The 20,358-nt window shown below is 49.9% G+C and overlaps 1 protein-coding gene and 1 long non-coding RNA gene across 4 annotated transcripts in view; both read left to right on the top strand.

Annotated features, from left to right (window-relative positions):
* The window catches only part of Myo61F (Myosin 61F), a 189,604-nt gene that overhangs the window by 138,184 nt on the left and 31,062 nt on the right, over positions 1 to 20,358 (top strand). For all 3 annotated transcript variants that reach the window (XM_070534263.1, XM_070534262.1, XM_070534261.1), the window contains exon 2: positions 19,819 to 19,947. In XM_070534263.1, the coding sequence (XP_070390364.1) occupies positions 19,819 to 19,947 (129 nt within the window). The remainder of the gene's footprint in view (positions 1 to 19,818; positions 19,948 to 20,358) is intronic.
* Positions 10,879 to 13,394, top strand: LOC139055591 (uncharacterized). Its single transcript, XR_011511875.1, has 3 exons — positions 10,879 to 11,420; positions 11,498 to 11,578; positions 12,523 to 13,394. It is a non-coding gene; the product is annotated as an uncharacterized lncRNA (long non-coding RNA).

Here is a 20,358-nt window from a genome sequence, read left to right as displayed (position 1 = left end):
CGTACACGTCGACGGCAAGGCTTTGCGGGCTGCTTAGCGGCAAACTCGTGGCTCCTAAATCGCTTCCGGGACAGGCTTTGACTCTTTGATCCTCGAGAAGCTTCCTCCGAGCGCAATTTCGATATTGAGAACTATAGAAGTCGGAGTAAGATGGGGGGCCGGAGGGACATGCTTGCGCAGATACTCGAAGCTACAACTATAGCTAGGCTTAACAAAATATAGGACAGTTAATGACATTATAAATCAAGTATCAAGCAAAAATAGACTAACCGCCGTGGTGGCGGCTCAGTGGCTGCAGTATGCTGCAGCTGAGCAAGAGGTCGTGGGCTCGATTCCCGACCGGAGCAGCCTTACCTCGACGGGCCGAAACGTAAAAGAAATCCGTGCCCCAAGGAACCTCCATAATCCGGACGTTAAACTCCATGAATCAATCAAGGTAGATCTCTAGATCGCAGTTTTACCATAACTGTGAGCGAATGCTTGGTTAGGCCTAAAGGACGCAGAAACGGAGAAGACGAATGGCGCGACGCCACGGCCAAGTTCCCGCACCACACATGTCCCAGTGACGTCACGGATTCGACAGCGTCCGCTCGGGGCCCCGGCGGAACGTTTATCAAAGCATGTCCTAGTTTACCGCAATTCGCTATAAATTATTTACGCTATAAATTAATAAATATTACGCTATAAATTGTCAGTCTTTTGTTTCTTTTGTTCTTTGGTTGTGGTTGGTCTCATACAAAATGCATCGTACTTTGAGTGTCCTGTTCGTTTCTCATATTTCTTGTATACATGTTTTGTTTCACGAAAACAATATTGTCTCGTGACTATTCCAGTTGATTTCAGTATGTATGTATGATACATGTTGCTGCGTACGGCCTGCGTGCCGAATTGTTGCGGGAGCAGAAGCCTTCGTCAGGCCACATGGCCTTTAGCTTCTGCTTCCCTTCTGTTGTAAACAGTAGAAAATAAATTCATTCATTCATTCATTCATTCATTCATTCATTCATTCATTCATTCATTCATTCATTCATTCATTCTAAGCACACAAAGGCTCAGTCTTTCAAGTTTCGGGAACTTTTCCGTCCCAAAAGGCATGGAGATGCAGCGGATTTGCTGATACCACTGACGTCATCATGGCAGTTGTGTAGCGCTAATTTCACCACTGGAACATTCGGCCCCCGTTTTCTGTGAAGTGCTTTTTTTTTTCCAGCGAAATAAATTCCAGCCATGCTCTTGACAACTATCTTATTAACATACCCTGATTCACTAATGCTATTGAGTCTTTTTTAAAAGAATGCTGCTCTACCCTGCTCAAAATTTCTCTTACGCAAGATAATTTTGTTGTGACCCGGTTTACCGGGCGACGGCCGAACAACTCTGAACCAAGAGGAGTTTCGTCAATACGACCCCTGCTATGTTGTATATGACCTGTGTGGAGAGGCTGAGGTAAAAAAAAACACCCCGGCTACATTTGTTCTAGCATATGCGAGAAAAAAAAAAAGTTTATAAATGAATAAAGGAGGCAACAAAAAAAAAAAACGAAACTGCTACTATAGCGTATAGCTCAATAATTTCCGGCTCTCCATTATCTACAGCGCAGAAATTATAATCTTAAAACCGTGTCACTGCACGGAGAATTCTTCCACTGGTGGTGGTGGTGGTGGTGGTGGTGGTGGTGGTGGTGGTGGTGGTGGTGGTGGTGGCGGTCGTGGTAATCGAAGTGCCTGGAAGCGAGTGGTTGAACGGAAATGGGCGAACAACTTGGGTGAGCAGCTGCAATCGAGAAGTGTGAGACGCTGACCGCGACAGGAACGGCATCGATTAGCGCAAACTGTGCGAGAAGGTCAAGCGATGCGATCACGAGGGCCGCATATTGAGCTCTAAACAGGTTGCATACGTGGCCTGAAAATGTCAAGCACGGTCGTTTTGTGCCGTGGGACTGCGTTCTGTTACGTTCCGGCACTTGCACGTGTTTAAATCAAAACACTTTTTTTCCCCGTAATCCAGCCTAGATGTAGACATCGTCACCGTTTTAATAAAACACGTCTGCTTCGAAAAGAAAACAGTCGCCGGGAAAACCGTTTGCTCTCGCCGTTTCCTAGGAGTCGACCCAGCGATGCGACGTGTGGGCCTCCGTGTGGTCATCGCACCGTCGCCTTGACCACCGTCGCCTTGACCTTTCTATTCGGCGTCGCGCCTTTGCGGTCGTCGTCGTTTCCGCATTCGCGCTATATCGTCGTGCCGTCTTTGTTCTCGCTTTACCGTCGTCGCCGGAATTCGTTACCTTGCCTTTGACGTCGTTCTCGCATTTTTCTTGATTGCCGCCGTGGTCGTCCGTTTCTGCCTTTACATCCATCGTCGCAATTGTCGTAATCGATACCCTATATATGCCGTTGTCGTCGTATACTCGTCTGTATTTTCGCCTTCGCGCAGACATGGGCGTCGCGCCGTCTTTATCGCCTTTGCCATCGTCGTCGTCGTTATGGTTGTCGTCCTTGTTTTGTTTATGCCAGCTATCACCATTTCGGATGACACTTGTGGCTTTCTCTTATGTGGGCGCTCGCGTATCGCTTTTTTTTTTTTAGCGTCGTTTTACGTCTCCTTCCTCTTCAACCTATCTGTATGAACGTGCAGGCGTACGTTCGTTTCACTGTGTACAAGCGACACTTGTACGTTGTTAACGTAACGATAACGGTATTAATGATACTGCCATTGGTTGTACATATAGTTGTGATGCGCGGCGGGTAAAATTCACTGCATTTCGCGTTTACGACGTTGTGGGTGCATTGTACACACGTAAGCGGTGTGCATCTACCATCACGTGGACACACTTGGACAGCCTGTTGGAATTTGAGCGCCAGCTCCTGCGCAGCACGCTTCCCGGCATGCAACAGCCAATATATAACAAAAGTATACATAGTATGCACGTGACGTCACATCCGCTGTTGTCGTCTGCTTCCGCTACCTTCCGCCATCTTGGGGAACCTTATCAACAGGCGCGCGCGGGCGCGCGCATAGGCCTATAGTTTCCCCGAGATGGCGCCGCCGTAAACCGGAAGTCGCGGAGTGTCCTTGAATGACGTACGTGCATACTATGTATAGCACGCAGAGGCGCCTCGTTCGGAAGGAGCGTGGTCTAAGCCATGGTCTAAGTCTTACGTAGCTCTTATGCTTATCTTTTATATCCCCGCTGATTGCAGCGTTTTCTTTAGCTCCACGTATCTCTCGCATAACGAGCGGCATGTCCCGCGTCTCTGATTGCGAGCGAGTGTCGGTCGGCTCGCGTGCCTCTTTAATTCTTATTCGCCTCTGCCACGCCCTCTGTGGTAAGAATCGCGTGCAGGAAAAGAATCGTCTGCACCGATTTCATCCACCGGAGCGGCCGTGCTCCGTTGATTGTGCGGCTGCTTCAGGGCCCGCATTCACAAACCTTTTTTTCGTCCGCTGGATTTGTTTGGGATTGGCCGGTTGCCTTCGCTATTGATATGTCCAGTTTAAAGATTGACTGCATTTACCTCTTTCGAAAGATTCTTAGCGTAAGAGTTTCTTTTTTCTTTTTTCTTTTTGTAATTGCGGTTACAGATATATTCCTACGGATCGAGGCCGCGTTCGTTCAACTGGTTGAGCACAACGTATAGAGTGATCGTCTCCGTGCACTGTACTGCGGGCACTAGCCTAAGAAATATGACACATTTCTTCAGGGCATATTACGCATAAGAATCACCAGAATTCTACAGTATCGACGGGACTTTGTATCATCACACGTGAAGGCCGCGCAAGCGTACGTTACTGCGCTATCTTGCGATCCAGTGGCCAGTGTGAACAGTGGCGTAACAACAGGGGGGGGCCGGGGGGCCGTGGGCCCCGGGTGCAAGGGGCCAGTGAGCGGGGGGGGGGGGTGTCATATACGTCTGAAGACACCCCTCTTTCCGCCGGCTACACCCGGGGAGGGGGGTGACAGAAGACCTATGGGCCCCGGGTGCCAGACGACCTAGCTACGCCACTGAGTGTGAACGCTATCGGGATAACGGCCTCCCATATCACCAAAACTTGAAACCTGAGCATGTGGAAACGACGCGGCTGCTGCTCCGGAGAGCACAAGTCCCGCGACTCCTTCATTGGCCGCCACGCTCTTGTAATAGCGCTGAAACCGCGGCGAGCCACCACTCTACGCTAAACGAGCCCGGATTTGCTGGGGACCTCCTCTCCACGGCGGCGCGCGAGCCCGACACTTCGCTCGACCTCGGGGGCGCATACATTGAGAGATGGCCCGCGCCGTCCAATGCATCATGCACCCGCGCCTGCCGGTCGAGTTATTGGCGGCGAGGAGTTACGGAGTCGCCCTCTATCGGAAGCGCCTCGCTGCCGTAGTATGAGGGATCACGTGGCGCGCTCCTCATAGGTTTTGCTGTCAGCGCTCACTGAAAACACCACGCGCGAGCTCTCCCGGGCATTTCTGTAAGTACTTTCGAAACGAGAGAAGTTTCTTACTGTCTAAATAATAATCTTGGGCAAGCTGAAAGCACACAATCGTTTACAGCCGCTATCTCTTTACCGAATACGTACAGTGAACGCCACTGCGCGCGGTCGCCGCGATGGAGTCTCCCGAACCGGCTTCTTGCGTGAAAGGTAGGTAAACGCTGAGAGCAAACTATGTGAAATATGTTCGTATAGTGTTTGTATAACTAAATGGAGCGTAATAGAATGAAGCCTCAATGCAGCGATCGCGCAGATTCGCAGCGACCGACTACGCGTCTGCATGCTGTTTCGCTTTCTCCGCGCGCGCGTTTTCGCACCATGCCATGAGCTTTAGGCCGCAGAATATGAGCATTTGACAGTATACAGGCAACCATTGTTGCGTGGTCGCTATCAGAGCTGTTCAAAAATAATTTCATTGTAGAGACTTCGACGCCTACGGGGACTGTGATGTGCCGTCGCGACGATGCAATCTTTTTTTTCTTCTAAATTCTTTTACCTTTGACCTTCGACCTTCGAGTTGCGTCGCATTGTATGTTTATCGGCGTTCTCAGCGTGCAATTTCCCGCTGCTCCTTTTTTGTAATCCAGTGCATTAATTCATAACACAAACATGACCATATGCCATGCTTTCTTTAAATGTGCTTCTTACCGCTGCCTTTCCACTCCACTGAACTTGGCGGTATCTATAGTATCGACAAGTTCATAGACCATACCGTCATGACATTAGTCGGGCAGCGGACTCAGGCGAGCGTCTCAGTGCGCGTTTTCAGAACATCGCAGACCGTGCGCCGTAGCAGAGATCTTCCTCGCGTCTGTGCTTGCTGTATTGGCGGCGAGGAGTTGCGGAGTCGCCCTCTATCGGAAGCGCCTCGCTGCCGTAGTATGAGGGATCACGTGGCGCGCTCCTCATAGGTTTTGCTGTCAGCGCTCACTGAAAACACCACGCGCGAGCTCTCCCGGACATTTCTGTAAGTACTTTCGAAACGAGAGAAGTTTCTTACTGTCTAAAATATAATCTTGGGCAAGCTGAAAGCACACAATCGTTTACAGCCGCTATCTCTTTACCGAATACGTACAGTGAACGCCACTGCGCGCGGTCGCCGCGATGGATGTCTCCCGAACCGGCTTCTTGCGTGAAAGGTAGGTAAACGCTGAGAGCAAAGTATGTGAAATATGTTCTTATAGTGTTTGTATAACTAAATGGAGCGTAATAGAATGAAGCCTCAATGCAGCGATCGCGCAGATTCGCAGCGACCGACTGTGCGTCTGCATGCTTGTCCGCGCACTGTTTCGCTTTCTCCGCGCGCGCGTTTTCGCTCCGTGCCATGAGCTTTAGGCCGCAGAATATGAGCATTTGACAGTATACAGGCAACCATTGTTGCGTGGGCGCTATCAGAGCTGTTCAAAAATAATTTCATTGTAGAGACTTCAACGCCTACGGGGACTGTGATGTGCCGTCGCGAAGATGCAATCTTTTTTTTCTTCTAAATTCTTTGACCTTTCAATACTATTTCTCGAGTTGCGTCGCACTGTGTGTTTATCGGCGTTCTCAGCGTGCAATTTCCCGCTGCTCCTTTTTTGTAATCCAGTGCATTAATTCATAACACAAACATGACCATATGCCATGCTTTCTTTAAATGTGCTTCTTACCGCTGCCTTTCCACTCCACTGAACTTACCAGTATCTATAGTATCGACAAGTTCATAGACCAAACCGTCATGACATTAGTCGGGCAGCGGACTCAGGCGAGCGTCTCAGTGCGCGTTTTCAGAACATCGCAGACCGGGCGCCGTAGCAGAAATCTTCCTCGCGTCTGTGCTTGCTGCATACCCGAGTTGTAGCCGATGACTGCCGGTTTTATGTTTCGCGAGCCAAGCTTCACACAGCTTCTTGTCCTGCGGCTACGTGTGAATAAGGCCGACACCAGCCTCCGTTACGTGCGTCCGGCCCTGCGGCACCGAGCAGTAGCCTACCATGTTGCGCGCCTTCAAAGGCAGCCACTACCTATTGTAGTGCTTTCAAGCGTTGTAAAGGAGACACTCGAAGCGGGAAAATTTCGCCACTAAGTGAAAACCGCAGCGTACGAGGGAATTTAAACTCGTTTTCAACTCGCTTCGGCGCGCCCGAAGCAGCCGACGCGGCCGCTATGCCCACGTGATCCCTCCTAGCACGTCACGCCGACGGTGGCGCCAGCTTTTCCAGTGGTGGAGCTCGAGGCCAATACCCGAGTTGTAGCCGATGACTGCCGGTTTTATGTTTCGCGAGCCAAGCTTCACAGAGCTTCTTGTCCTGCGGCTACGTGTGAATAAGGCCGACACCGGCCTCCGTTACGTGCGTCCGGCCCTGCGGCACCGAGCAGTAGCCTACCATGTTGCGCGCCTTCAAAGGGAGCCGCTACCTATTGTAGTGCTTTCAAGCGTTGTAAAGGAGACACTCGAAGCGGGAAAATTTCTCCACTAAATGAAAACCGCAGCGTATACGAGGGAATTTAAACTCGTTTTCAGCTCGCTTCGGCGCGCCCGAAGCAGCCGACGCGGCCGCTATGTCCACGTGATCCCTCCTAGCACGTCACGCCGACGGTGGCGCCAGCTTTTCCAGTGGTGGAGCTCGAGGCCAATAGTTGCGCGGGCGGCTGCTCCCCCTTATTTGACACGCACACGCGTAGCGTGGGTCGTATTTGCGGTGTGGAGCAAACGATTGGCGGGGCTGGAGGTCCATTACTTTTGCGTTATGGTGCTTCTTTATGTCGGTGCAACACTTGTTTGGAGCGTATTGGGCGACGATTGAGAGATATCTATCTATCTATCTATCTATCTATCTATCTATCTATCTATCTATCTATCTATCTATCTATCTATCTATCTATCTATCTATCTATCTGTCTATCTGTCTGTCTGTCTGTCTGTCTGTCTGTCTGTCTATCTATCTATCTATCTATCTATCTATCTATCTATCTATCTATCTATCTATCTATCTATCTATCTATCTATCTATCTATCTATCTATCTATCTATCTATCTATCTATCTATCTATCTATCTATCTATCTATCTATCTATCTATCTATCTATCTATCTATCTATCTGTCTGTCTGTCTGTCTGTCTGTCTGTCTGTCTGTCTGTCTGTCTGTCTGTCTGTCTGTCTTCCAGATAGATAGATAGATAGATAGATAGATAGATAGATAGATAGATAGATAGATAGATAGATAGATAGATAGATAGATAGATAGATAGATAGATAGATGTGTGCGCGCGCGCCTCCCCGCAACAGCTCGCTTTCTTTAATTGGTGAAACTGGTGGCGCGGCAGCTGCCGAACATAGAGCGAGTGCATATGTTTAGTGTATGTTACGGCGGCCCGCTGGTATTCTACCCCAGTCAGTAGTGCCGGAAGGAAGCCCTGTTTGCTAGATGATAAAGGAACTCGCACGTGGCCTCCTTGGCCGCCTCCCAAGCTCTTTGGTTTCGTTTCTGTCTTCTTCCTTTTCTCTTTCCCTTTCTCTTTCCTTCTTTCTTTCTTTTTTTTTGCGCACCTTATACCCGTCTGGGCACCCAACCATCTCCCGGCTGTTGGTGCTTCCACGGTTAAAAGAAACCGAGGCTCCATACGTACGCTGTCTCGCTTAAACTGTACTGTGCAGTGATGTGCAAGGTGCGGGACCAGCATCCGTCAACGAATGATTGATCGATTGAAAACGCGTTATGTGCAGATAATTAAAATGTATTTTCATATTGCCGATAAAGACGAGCTTGTTCTCTTTGTTTCTCTCTTTCTTTCTTCCTTTCTTTCTTTCTTGCATCCTTTTCTCTCCAACTTGCGCCTTATTTACTATCAGCTGTGCTGGTTCTCACGTATATTTCCGAGTGAAATCAAGCGGTAGACACTACTGTAAACGTGCTACGGCATGGAGTGTATTACAGAGGCGCTAGGACGTGCCGCTTAGAATAAAGTCAAGTTCGGACAGGTTGTTGCGAAGCGTTCAAGGGGAAACAGCTTGGAAGAGACACGGACACAAAAAACTGCCTCAGGACTGACCCCACGTGTTTCAGTTGTGCTTGTCTTTTGCTCTTGATTTTTTTTTCGCGTCTTCTTCCCCTCGTATGTCCATTGTGCATGGCAAACGTGGTAGCGCAGAAATTGACTGCCAAATTTCGTTCCGCAAACTAGAGCTTGTCGTTTCTACGTCGATGCTTGCTTTACGAAGGCGCAGTGAAGTTTTCGTCTACGACTCGCTTGTACTGCGTTGTTTTAAGTGCCGTTGTTGCCCAGCGCACGGCTATGGGGGCTAGTAAAGAACCATAAAGGAGGAGGAGGAGGTGGAAATAAGCTTTATTTCAGTAAAAATAAATAAATAAGAAAAAGACGCTATGGGATTTCTGTGGAGGAGTGTGAACGGCGGAGATGCGTGGCCATATCGCGCGATGTGATATACGACGAGCGAAACGAGAATAGGGTAAGAAGCGGGAGCCAAACGTTTCGGCAAGCGAACTTGTGTCTTTTCTTCAACGCGACGAGTCTCTCTACCTGTCGAAACGTTGGCTCCCCGCTTCTTACCTCGTTCTCGTTTTGCTCGTCGTCTTGAATTTCCATCTCCCACGTTCCCCGGTGTTTTATTTTCCCCCCGTGGTGCGATATCGGGCGCTTTGACGCGCTGGGCGCCGTATAAGTGCGTCGGAAATGCGCTTCGTGCGGTTGATCGCTCCTTTCCTTCTCTCGGACCGTTTCGCGCTGCACGGTTTTAGCGGGCACCGGCGAAGACGTGCCACAAACGACGCAGTTGCGTGGGCCTGCGGTTCGCTCCCCGATGCAACAGACATGTAGCGTCGTCGTTTCCGGCGCGCCTGACAGCGTGAAGCAGCTCGCATCGCTTGTTTGCTGCCGTAAAACGGCGCACGAAACTCGAAAACACTTCCTTTACTCTTTCTTTCTTTCTTTCTTTCTTGTTTTTTTTTTTACGTAACCTCAATGGCCTCGCGCGCTTTGACGTTGATGGTTCTGCTTTCGGTAACGCGCCTAAGAAAACCTCGTGGTCTGACCTTCTCCCCTCGTCGTATACATTACTGGAGTTCGCATGTATATATAGTATAAACAGATGTGTAGCCGTATAGGACTTGCAGCGTTCACCTGCGTGGGTGCTTTTAGTCGCCGTGGCGTGTACTGCTGCTGAGCGTGAGGTCACGGCCGGTATCGACTCCCGCGGCCGCCGTGTCCGCATTCCGACGGGATCGGATTGCAAGAGCGCTCGCGCGCGTGTGGGTTTAGTTACGCGTCATGAAGAACCCTATATGGTTGGTGAAAATTAGTTAGTATAGTCACCAACTGTAGCGTGACGTTTGAGGCTTAAACGAGATGTGTTTCGGACATCTCACTATCTGCATTATTATTTGCTTTGAAAACATACCGAATTAAAAAAAAAAGGGGAAGTGAGAAGCGGGCTTCCAAGTGCCACAATAAGCCGACGACGTGTGTGTTCACACCGCGCGCTGTTGGAGCTGGCCGGAGCGTGTTCTTAATACAATCCGTGCACGACGTTGTGGACTAGTGGGTCTTTTTTGGCTGCGTATTCCGTTTCTCGCAACCTATACGCCGGCTCGTGTGTTTCGCGGCCTACATTCGCTGATTTGTTGCTGACAGCGTGCGGCCTGGCGTGGCGCAGTGCGAGGTATATATTGCAGGCCACACACACGCGCCACGACGCCCACACCGCACCGCACCTGTCAGACGCGCCGCGCGCGCGCGCCCTGTACTGCGTCTCACGAGTTGTGTGCAGTACGGAGAAAGCTGCGAGTTGCTTTGGCCAGTCAGGAGCGATGTCCAGGGAGAAGGCTCGGCCATTAATCCGCCGCTAATCCTCCGCGCTACGCTGGTTGAACGGAAGGAAGGATACCGCGGGCGGATTAACGTCGAAAGGTATAAGGCGTGCCCTGTGTATCTTTCTCCGAAACATATGTAACCCGTTCTCGTTACACGCTCATTGGCTGACGGGAGCCGCGGAGTTCACTGCGCCGTATGGAGTTCGTTAAACCTAGTGCAGTACATTCATATGGATACACACGCACGCGCGCGCAATGCACCTTGCAAGAAAAATAAAAAAAATAAAATAAAATCGAGGCAGGATTATCGCACCTCGAAGGGAAGTGAGTCTCGCTTGACTCCCCGGGTCTGTGCTTTCCGCGCGATACATTACTGCACGGCAGGGAAGCCGAGCAGCGGACCCAGAGCCATCGCGCACGGTGAATAGGAATTGCGAGCGCCACTGGACGCCGGCTGTGGTCAGCCAGATGTGCAAGAAAAAAAAAAAAAGTCCTCGTTTCTTGCGATTCTTTCTACGTGCTTGCGTGAACGCGCATGTGTGTGTGTCTTTGTGTTCGTAGGTTTTTTTTTTCTTTTTAATAGGAAGCCGCGAGAAGCATCGTTTCATGGCGAGTTTTGTGCTATATACATTAAGCGTTATCGCGGTCAGTATGCGCGTGAGAAAGTAGGTCGTTAAATAAACTGCCCTCGTGACGCGACTTTCTATAGACCAGAACACGCTAGTCTCGCACCCAGACTAACCGAACGCATACTCTCGCACCCGGGTTGCCCGGTCGACCGGCGCCGTTTTGTACTGGGCTGCCAAAGTGTTTTCGCCGGCGACCAGTAGGCATGGCAAGCGCCAGCTCTAGGGCTCCAAAGTGCGGAAATGTGCCCGTTCACACGGATCCAAAGCAGAAGAAGTCATCTGGGCATCATTCTGGGCGTGTTTGGATGCCAAAACAACCAGCGGAAAAGGAGCAGGTTGCTTAGCGCTGTTTGCGAAGAGCACCACACTCGTAGGGAATCGTGCCGGTGCGGTGCTTTCATCCTGCGCCGACTTCCATCCGCAACGAAGAATGCCAAGCTGCGCCACCGGTGGATAGCTGCAGTGAATAGGAAGAACTACCAACCCAGTGAAAATGCACGAGTGAGTATTCGATCTGTGTATATTTTGGTGCCACGTTCAAGTTTGCGCCCTACAAACGTAATACGTGTAACACGCAGGTTTGCTCCGAGCACTTTCTGGGCAACAAGCCACTAGAGCAGAATCCCGCGCCGGTGCTTCGCCTTGGCTATAACAAAAAGGCAAGCCTTTTCGTGTTTTCATTCAGGCAGAGCTCCCGACGGTTAAGCGGAACAGTTGAGTTTGCGGTTAGCGATACTTGCAGCTGGTGCACGGAATGACCATTAAGCGTGAACGACAAGTTGTAGGCCTTGCTGGTGAGCGTTGTTGCTAATGAAAGTAAACCGAAGTCTGCTTATCACGTAGCATGCGTCCACAAAAACGTAAACGACAACTACTCGTCGCCGAAGGTGTTCTTGCAGCGCACCTACCTTTACGAGCTGGTGTTGCAGGTGTCATTCGTAACGAATTCATTTGAGCCTCCTGAGCTCTAAACTGCGTGCGGGCTGTTATGCGGGGCAAAGCGCAAAATATTTCCGTTCATATGGCGAGGAAAATAAGGTGCTTAATTATTCTTGTATTTTGTAACAAAATTTTGATCGTTCTCACTAGTTTTTTTTTGCTGTTTTCTTTTCTAAGGGAGCGCCAACAATCCGATGGCCTCGCACAAGCGAAACAGGTCTGGTACCAGGTAGCTGCAGTTGGTGGGGCTAATTTCTTGGAATGCAGGTGCGGTTGTTGTCTTGTACCAAAGAGGTCCTGATGATGCAGCTTTAAGTAGGGATGGTAATTTTACGTGCCCTGTCATAATTTGTGCAACTGTACAACACCTGCATCTGTCATGCTCGCCCTGTTATACGGGCTTTGACTGCACATGTAGTTGAACATTATAGCTACTGTAGTACCTCATTTTCCAATGAGTGCAGGTTTAGCATCATATGCTGCTTGTTCGAGTGCTGTAGGCTTTTGTTCTGAATGTTGTACTCTTAAGTGGTTGCACGATACAATTGGCCTGGTGTATTTTCTCTTTCACTTTGAGAGGACTTTATATCTTCGCAATAGTGATGGCATGGGAAAGAACTACAGCCCTTCTTACTATAACATCTATTTTGTTTTCAATTTGCAGGTGGTGAAGGGCAGGCGTCTGCTAACCAGGCAGTCAAACGACCTCGCCAGTTGGTTGCCAAACGCGGCCAACCCAGTAGAGACCATGACAAGACCAAACTGAAAGTGCAGATGACAGTGTTCTGCGTGCTTTAATAGTATATGGCACCACCACAGTGCTGTAAATTCCTTCACAGGTTACGTGCCAAAAAGCTCACACGTGTTCTAGCATATAGCGCGCGGTTTGTACAAACGTAATAGCGTACCTACCCGATGTATTCGCTTCTGCAGTCTGCACACCACTCAGTGTGGCCATTGCGGACTTGCATGAGGTCTTGAAGTTTGATTGAATCCAGACAGCGAAAATGACAGGTTAGAAAAAACGCGAAACACGCCTTCCGCCCAGCTAAAAAGCCCAAGTTTCGCTTTCGCGCCGGGTCGCATCTCCCGGCGTGGCAGCCCAGGCCTGCTACTTCGCGGCGCTTGGGATAGATGGCGCGACCGGCGCTCATCAATATGGCGGCGCCCTTTGAATTCACGGTGTTCTGGTGTATAGACGCGCAAAAACGCGAGCGGAGATTTATCTCTCGGGAAAAAAAAAGAAGGCGATGCGCCGAAAGAATCCACGCGAGCCGTTTAGATGCTCCGTCTATAAACGGGCGTAATACCGAGCTTTTGCCTCCATAAAAGAGATGGCGGAAATGTATGCCGTTCGGCAGCTTTATCGTCTGTGAAACGCGGGCGAACGTCTCTGGCGATTCGCATGTGCGCCTGTATCCGAGGAGAGGTTGTTTCTGCTGCAAAAGTGGAGCCTGGGACGAACCGGACTTCTCGCTTATTGATGGTGCACGTGTATGGCATCGCGCCTGTATTTCATCTCTCTCTCTCTCTCTCTCAAACGCACGCACGCACGCACGTACACACACACACACACACGCACGCGCACGCACGCATACACAAACACACACACACACACACACACACACACACACACACACACACACACACACACACACACACACACACACACCAATTTCAGCGTTCGCCGAAATATACCTCTCTATACAGACGTTGTTCGCTATATATGAACCTTCATCTTAAAGTCGCATGCTTCAGCGCCGAAGGCTTCGAGCGCATACCGTCAGCAGATAACACGTGTATTCCATATGCGCCCGCACACCGCACTTATTGACGGACATGCATACAGCCGAGAGCACGCAGCGGGCGAGAGTGGCAAGCATAAGAGAACGTTGAATGGAAAGCGGAATCCAGGGCACAGCGCTCGTGATATATTGTACGTACACACGGGCGAGGAGCAGGTCGGTGTGAGACGCTGAGCTTTTCGTATATCGCTGCGTGCAGTCTGGGGCATACACGCGGCAGCCGACTGGCGTAGAGAATGAGGCCGATACGCCGAGTGAGTGCGATCAGTCCTGAAAACCGAGGTTTGGTGATAAAACGCACTACATACGAGGGTACTTTCCGTGCAATCCCGCCATCGCTATGCCGGCGCCGCTGCACCGTCAGGCGAGAGGTGACGGAGACGCATCGACGCAGCGATGACTCCCCACGTGATCCAGGCTTCGACTCCATCTCCCCAACTCACTCACTCACTCACTTATTTCAAAATGTGGCCCGTTCAGAAGTCTACATGAACTGCAGTATAGACCGAATAACTTTGAAACATATAAAGTTTACAAACCCCGACGCGGCAGCCCCAGTGCCTTGGAGAACTACCCATTTGCGCTTAAATTTTACCAGGACATTGAAGCCATGGCAACTTTCATCGAATTTCCGCAGTAACCTGTAGTGTACACCAAAAGCCCGGAACGAGGTTTAAAATGTCCGGCCATGGGACGGTTGGATTTTGCAACACGTGCTCGAGATTAAGAAGACGAAAAAGAAAAATGCTCGATCTCTGTGTGCGCTCGTGATCATTAATAACGTGTATCTATGTTATCTCAGACCTAAGAACTTGATGGCTCCTTCAGAATTGTTTCGTATAAACTGCGCGCGCTACTTCCTCCCTACACCCCGACTCTCTCGCGCTCGGATCGCGCATTACGATAGCGAAACCGCGCATTAGTGGACGAATGTGCGCAGATGAAACGTTTAAGGCCCTTATCTGCCAGCCATATCGCTGGTTAAGTGATATATGGACGTCCGTATATACAGGAGCAACAACGAGCCAAGGTCTCTATCGCGGTCTCCAGGCGTTTTCACCGCGGACCGTTAAATTCCAAGTCCGCCCGCTATTCACTGCACGAACCGATCGGTGAATCAGGCAAAAAATAAATAAAGGCCGTTCATACGCAACCATCGCACAACGCCGGGCGAGAGAGAGAGAGTGAGAGAAAGAGAGAGAAAGAGAGATAGAGAGAGAGGGTAGCCCTTTAATGAAAGGCAGAGATTTTAGCCGGCGTACAGACATCGCCGACGTGCTACTCTGCATGCGTGGGGAAGGGAATTGAGGAGAGATTATACCAGCGCGAGTGTCGCGTGTTACGTTATATACGTACAAGTCCTCGAGGCGGAACTATACAGCATTATTTCTCGGCGCATTCGGCTTTCCCAGAGTGCGCTCGGGCGTGACTAAATCGTGCGAACGGTCCCAACGACCTTTGCGAAACAGAAGAACCCCTGCAAAGAGAGAAAGGGTTAACGACGTCTTCAAAGAAACCAGAGGACTATATAGCGCAGCCTGGTAGCGCACCGTGCCATATAGCCTTGATCGCTCTATTTTGTGCGTGTAAACAGTGGCTGCAGCGTTACGGTTGCACGGTCCGGCGCGCGTTAATGGTTAATCGAGGCCCACCCGCCCGTCGGGCGTCTTGGGTTCGCTCTTGTACCGCAAAACTCGTTTTCGTGTCAAGGACTGTCTCTCTCTCTCTTCTTCTGTGCTTTCCGGCCTCAAGTGCGGGACAATTGGGAACGGCGGCAAAGCGCCGCTATTTGCGGGTCGCACCACCGGAGTTGTCAGTGTATGTAGGCAAACGACCCATGCCTAAACCGTGACCGTTCACTCAATGCTACCGCCTCCGCCATTTTTCTTCTTGCAAAGTCAACGGTCGTTCGCAAGTGGTTGCGAGGGCAACCTTCCATTCATTAAAAGACCCCCGCCCCCCCCTCCTTCACTGTTCCACCAATTTTCTGCCTGAGTAAATAATGCTTCTCGGGGGATTACACACAGCCGTGTAGAAAAGAAAGAGAAAGAACGAAAGAAAGATACAATAAAGAAACAAACAAAGAGGAATGGAGAGAGGGAGGCTGCGGAGAAAAATAACCAACTTTTGAACCTGTTTTCACGAAGAATCCGAGTAGCCGTACGCCATACTTCGCACTTATGCATATGCATACTTCGCACGTTGATATATATATATATATATATATATATATATATATATATATATATATATATATATATATATATATATATATGTATGTATGTATATTGTGTGTGTGTGTGTGTGTGTGTGTGTGTGTGTGTGTGTGTGTGTGTGTGTGTGTGTGTGGACGAGAGAGAGAAGGGGGAACTGAGGGAGTCGATTTTCGTTAATCACGACCGCATAAAGCTACTGGACAATTCACGGAAGTTAAATGTTGACTAGTCGTTAGCGTTGACTAGCCTTTAGCTGTGACAGACGAGGAAAAGCAAAATAAGATACACGCTATAGTCACATAACATCTGGTCTTTCGTAAAGTACAAATCCCAGTATACGCAGGCGTTTGGGGGATTCCGCTGCCATAGGAATGCGGCCACCGCGGTCTGGGAACGAAGCCGCGACCTCGATCGCGCTGGGCGGCATGAAGCCACGGCCGCCCATAACCAACACGGCCGTGCGGTTTCGAACGGAAACATAGACAGGCAAACAGAACGTTATAAAATATACGCGACAAGGAAAAGATCGGCCTATGTGTGCCACCGTTTCCGCGTGATCAGCGGTTGTTTCTTTCGCCCGGGCTATGACATAAAGCAGTTAAACTCGGCCGTTATTGACGAGTGAATGAATGAATGGCATCGAACACTTTCTGCAGTTGCACCCGAGCCGAAGCTTTTGTATTGAAAGGGAAACTCTTCTTGAGGATCTACAGAAGAAACGCCTCGCAAGAGCCGTTCAAGTTCGCGGAGAAAATGCCGGCCTCGATCGCCGGGCTTAAATCATCGTTACTATTACTACTGTGCTACTCCCCTCGTTTCACATATGCAAGTTCCACTAAGTGGAACATATATTTGAAAGAATGTTAGACTTGCTTAGATGGAACCTACGCATTGCACTATAATAGCAGAAGCGAGAACATCTGCCGAAGGAAGAGCTGACACTCGAGGGCATACCGTTCCACGTATAGTTTCCACCTGAAATACGTTCCACTTACTGGAACCTATGTTGTTGTGGCGCTACTTCGCTATGGAAACAACTTTATTGTACTTAGCTATGCCTCACCCTTTTACGTAATCGAGCATTCGCCACCTCACATGTTTGCTTGTTGGTCTGCTTGCCCCTTTTAAACCAACTTATATACAGTGACGAATTTTCACGGCCCATTCGCAAATGGGTATATTACACGCCGCTGTGTGTCAGAGTCGCCAACTCACAAGCTGGGCCACGTGTCCGTACTGTTCGCGTGGACCGGGGACTCGACCGCATATACGCGATATGTGACGAAGCGGGCGCGGTAACTTCCTCGCGCTCGGACGTAATGCCTATTTTTACGCCAGCGGGCACGCGCGTGTAGTTCCGAGTCGTTGGCACAGGGGCGTGTGCGTTTACGTGACAACTAGTTGTTTCACCGCATGTATCACTGTCAGAAACCGGTCCGACGACGTTCGTAGCAGCCCTCGTTTTACCCGTGTACACGCATACGTGTGTGAACAAAGCGGCACGAATGGACCAGGCAAATCGTGCCGTCGTCTCCGAGTAGCGTTTCTTTGGTATAGCGATCTGGGGCGCTATAACGTAAAACTATTCCAAAATTTTCTATTCCAATTCTGCTATCAGCCCTCCGCGATTGGTCAAAAACTTTTTTCGACCACCCTCCACTTCACCTGTCTGTCACGCGACGTTACAACAACCGCAATACCTCCTCATATGATATGATGTGTGCACACTGATTATGCATGATTTGACAGAAAAAAGAAAAACAGTTATTTCTGATTCGACCCCTTTTCGCCATTGGCCCTCGGCTATTGGTGAAAAGTTTTCGGGCTGCACCCACTTCACCTGCCTGTCACGCGACGTCACAAAACCGCACGAACTCACCGCGTCAAAGTGACGTGTACGCGATAAAGATGCATTAATATGCCGAACAAAACTGAATTTTTTTCGGAATAGCCGCAGGCTGCCCCGTTCCGAAAGGAATAAAACATAGCTGCAGCCGATCGCTGAGACGCTGGCTACTCGTACCTGCCGAAGAGCATGGGTGTATTTGCGTATAATAAAACTTCTTGCGTGACCGTGTAACGTTTTCAAGCACTTTCGGCACGTTTACTACCTCATTCTGCCAACTCTTCTTTGCTGAGGGTCAATTTTAGCGTCATTCTTAAGCTTCCGTTGCATGGCGCCGCGATTTTCGACCAGCCACCACAAGCTAGGTAAGGGAAAGCCGACCAATCGCAGACGCCAGCACCACCCTCTTCATCCGGTTATCGGTTTTCAGTGCAGTGGTTCGGCCCCATCGAATCCCTCTCCACTTGAGCGTTCTCCTCGCTTCTTCTGAGCCAATTAGATACAACAAGCCACTCAGTGTAGGCAATGTTATTCGTTTTTCAATTAAACAAAAGGGACGTCCTATGAACGAGGAGAGCGTTTGATTGGTCTGTTCAGACAACCCTATGGGTGACCGCCCGGTGCTTGCGTCGGTGGTTACGCAAATTTGACGTCAGGAAATTGGAATAGAAACATATTGGAATAGTTTTACGTTATAGGGCCCCTGCTTAACGGAATTTGCGCAGCTCTCCCCAGGTGCGTCATTCCAGTTTTGAGACATTGTTTTCGTTGTCTTCTTTTTTTAACGCGTTAGCATTAGGAGTGTCAAAGTGCAAGAAAGTGTACGAGTGTGAAGTGTGCGAAGCCGGTCACGTGGTAGAGGCAGAGGGCAAACGGGAGAGCTTATAAGAGCGTGTATATGCATGTATATGTGTATACATGTGCAACTGGCGGTGATCCGGAGCATGACCACCGTCAGTGACGTGTTGACGAGTGAGGGCCTGAACATCATTTTGCAATGTGGTGAACGCGGTTTAAGCATCCGGGACTCAAAAGAGCTACGACGCAATGCTAACGAATTTCTCCAACATTTACCGTTAAATCGCCACTGACGTTTTTTTTTTTTTTTTGTCCGCGTATGTCGTCGAGTTTGATTGTACATATATGGACCACGCCACGGCCGATGAAAGGAATAATTACCGGAATAACGCTACGAGATATAGGGTGATGGCGACATGTGTAGGAAATCAAACAGCGTTGTCTCATATTCCGGTTCAAATTAAGAGGCAGAAGCGTGGTTTTGCAGGTTATGCGCAGAACGGGCAACAAGGGGGTCCTCTAGACTAACCGATTCGAACGGGTGCCAAGCGAAGGGAGGCGGCCGTCACTGGCACCGGGTGGTTAGATGCATATTAGATAAGGACGCCTGCACGCGTTTCCGTGGAGCCGTCGGACTCGGGGGGGGGGGGGGGGGCAGGGCGTTGCTGTATATAAATAACTGGTCCTTTCGAGTTTTCGTGCTAGTGTATGTGTGCGTTCTCTGCCCCTTTTCTCTGGTTCTTTGATTTCTCGTTATATATTGAACCTGCGGTAGCACGTCAAGCCTCTTGCTCGGCTAACATGTCATTAAAATTTACATCACCAGCACGAACGCATTTTAACATACTGGTTGAAATTATACGGTTTCCTTGTACCTCGCGGAATGCGCTGGTTGTGTGCACGCTGGGTGGGCGCCGGCTGTGAATAACGTCGAGCTCAGCAGAGGGTAAAGCCGACGAAGTGGGTATGGTTTACTCGATACCTGGTTAGCTGGAAATCGCTGGGAGAGGACGTTAACGGAGTGACAGGCAATTTCTAGCCTCCGCGAGCGCGCGTAGAGTATGGGTATATAGTATAGTAAGGGGGGAGAGCGGGTAGCGATGGCCTATCGTGAGGACTTATCTATATTATTATTATTATTATTATTATTATTATTATTATTATTGTTGTTGTTGTTGTTGTTGTTGTTGTTGTTGTTGTTGTTGTTGTTGTTGTTGTTGTTGTTGTTGTTGTTCCGCGCTCGTGAGCATGCATACCCTCCTCACACCGAGCGCATCTCTCTCTGTCGAACGCAGGCGATGGAGAACGCCCTGCACTCCCGCGACCGGGTCGGGGTGCAGGACTTCGTGCTGCTCGAGGACTTCGAGAGCGAGCAGGCCTTCGTGGAGAACCTCCGGAAGCGCTTCACCGAGGACCTCATCTACGTGAGTCACGCGCAAGGAGAGCGCGCTGTTCTTTTTTTTTTCTTTGGGGGGGGGAGGGGGTGGCACTGTTTACTACAAAGGACGCGCGCGGCGGGAGCACATGCGGATCCATTTATGACGAGTCGTCACAGGCACGCGTACAACGGAAGGGGGGTGAGGAGGGGGGGGCGGAGGTATCGGAGAGGCCATGCCCCCAGCACCCTCGTCCTACACTACACGATCGGGTGCGCAGTCGTTCATTAGTTCCATGTATCCCGTGAGCGCCTTCCACGATTGTTGCAATTTTCTTTTGTCGAGCGCGGGATTTCGCCGTCTGCCATCTGTGCTTCGATGGCTCAGCATTGGACTTGAAAGAATGCAGCCATTTAGTTTAGAGAGAGAGAGAGAAAGAGAGAGATAGCAAATGATAAA

Source organism: Dermacentor albipictus, chromosome 2 (genome assembly GCF_038994185.2).
Source record: "Dermacentor albipictus isolate Rhodes 1998 colony chromosome 2, USDA_Dalb.pri_finalv2, whole genome shotgun sequence".
Classification (NCBI taxonomy): Eukaryota; Metazoa; Arthropoda; class Arachnida; order Ixodida; family Ixodidae; genus Dermacentor; species Dermacentor albipictus.
This window is presented reverse-complemented; position numbering and strand designations above follow the sequence as displayed.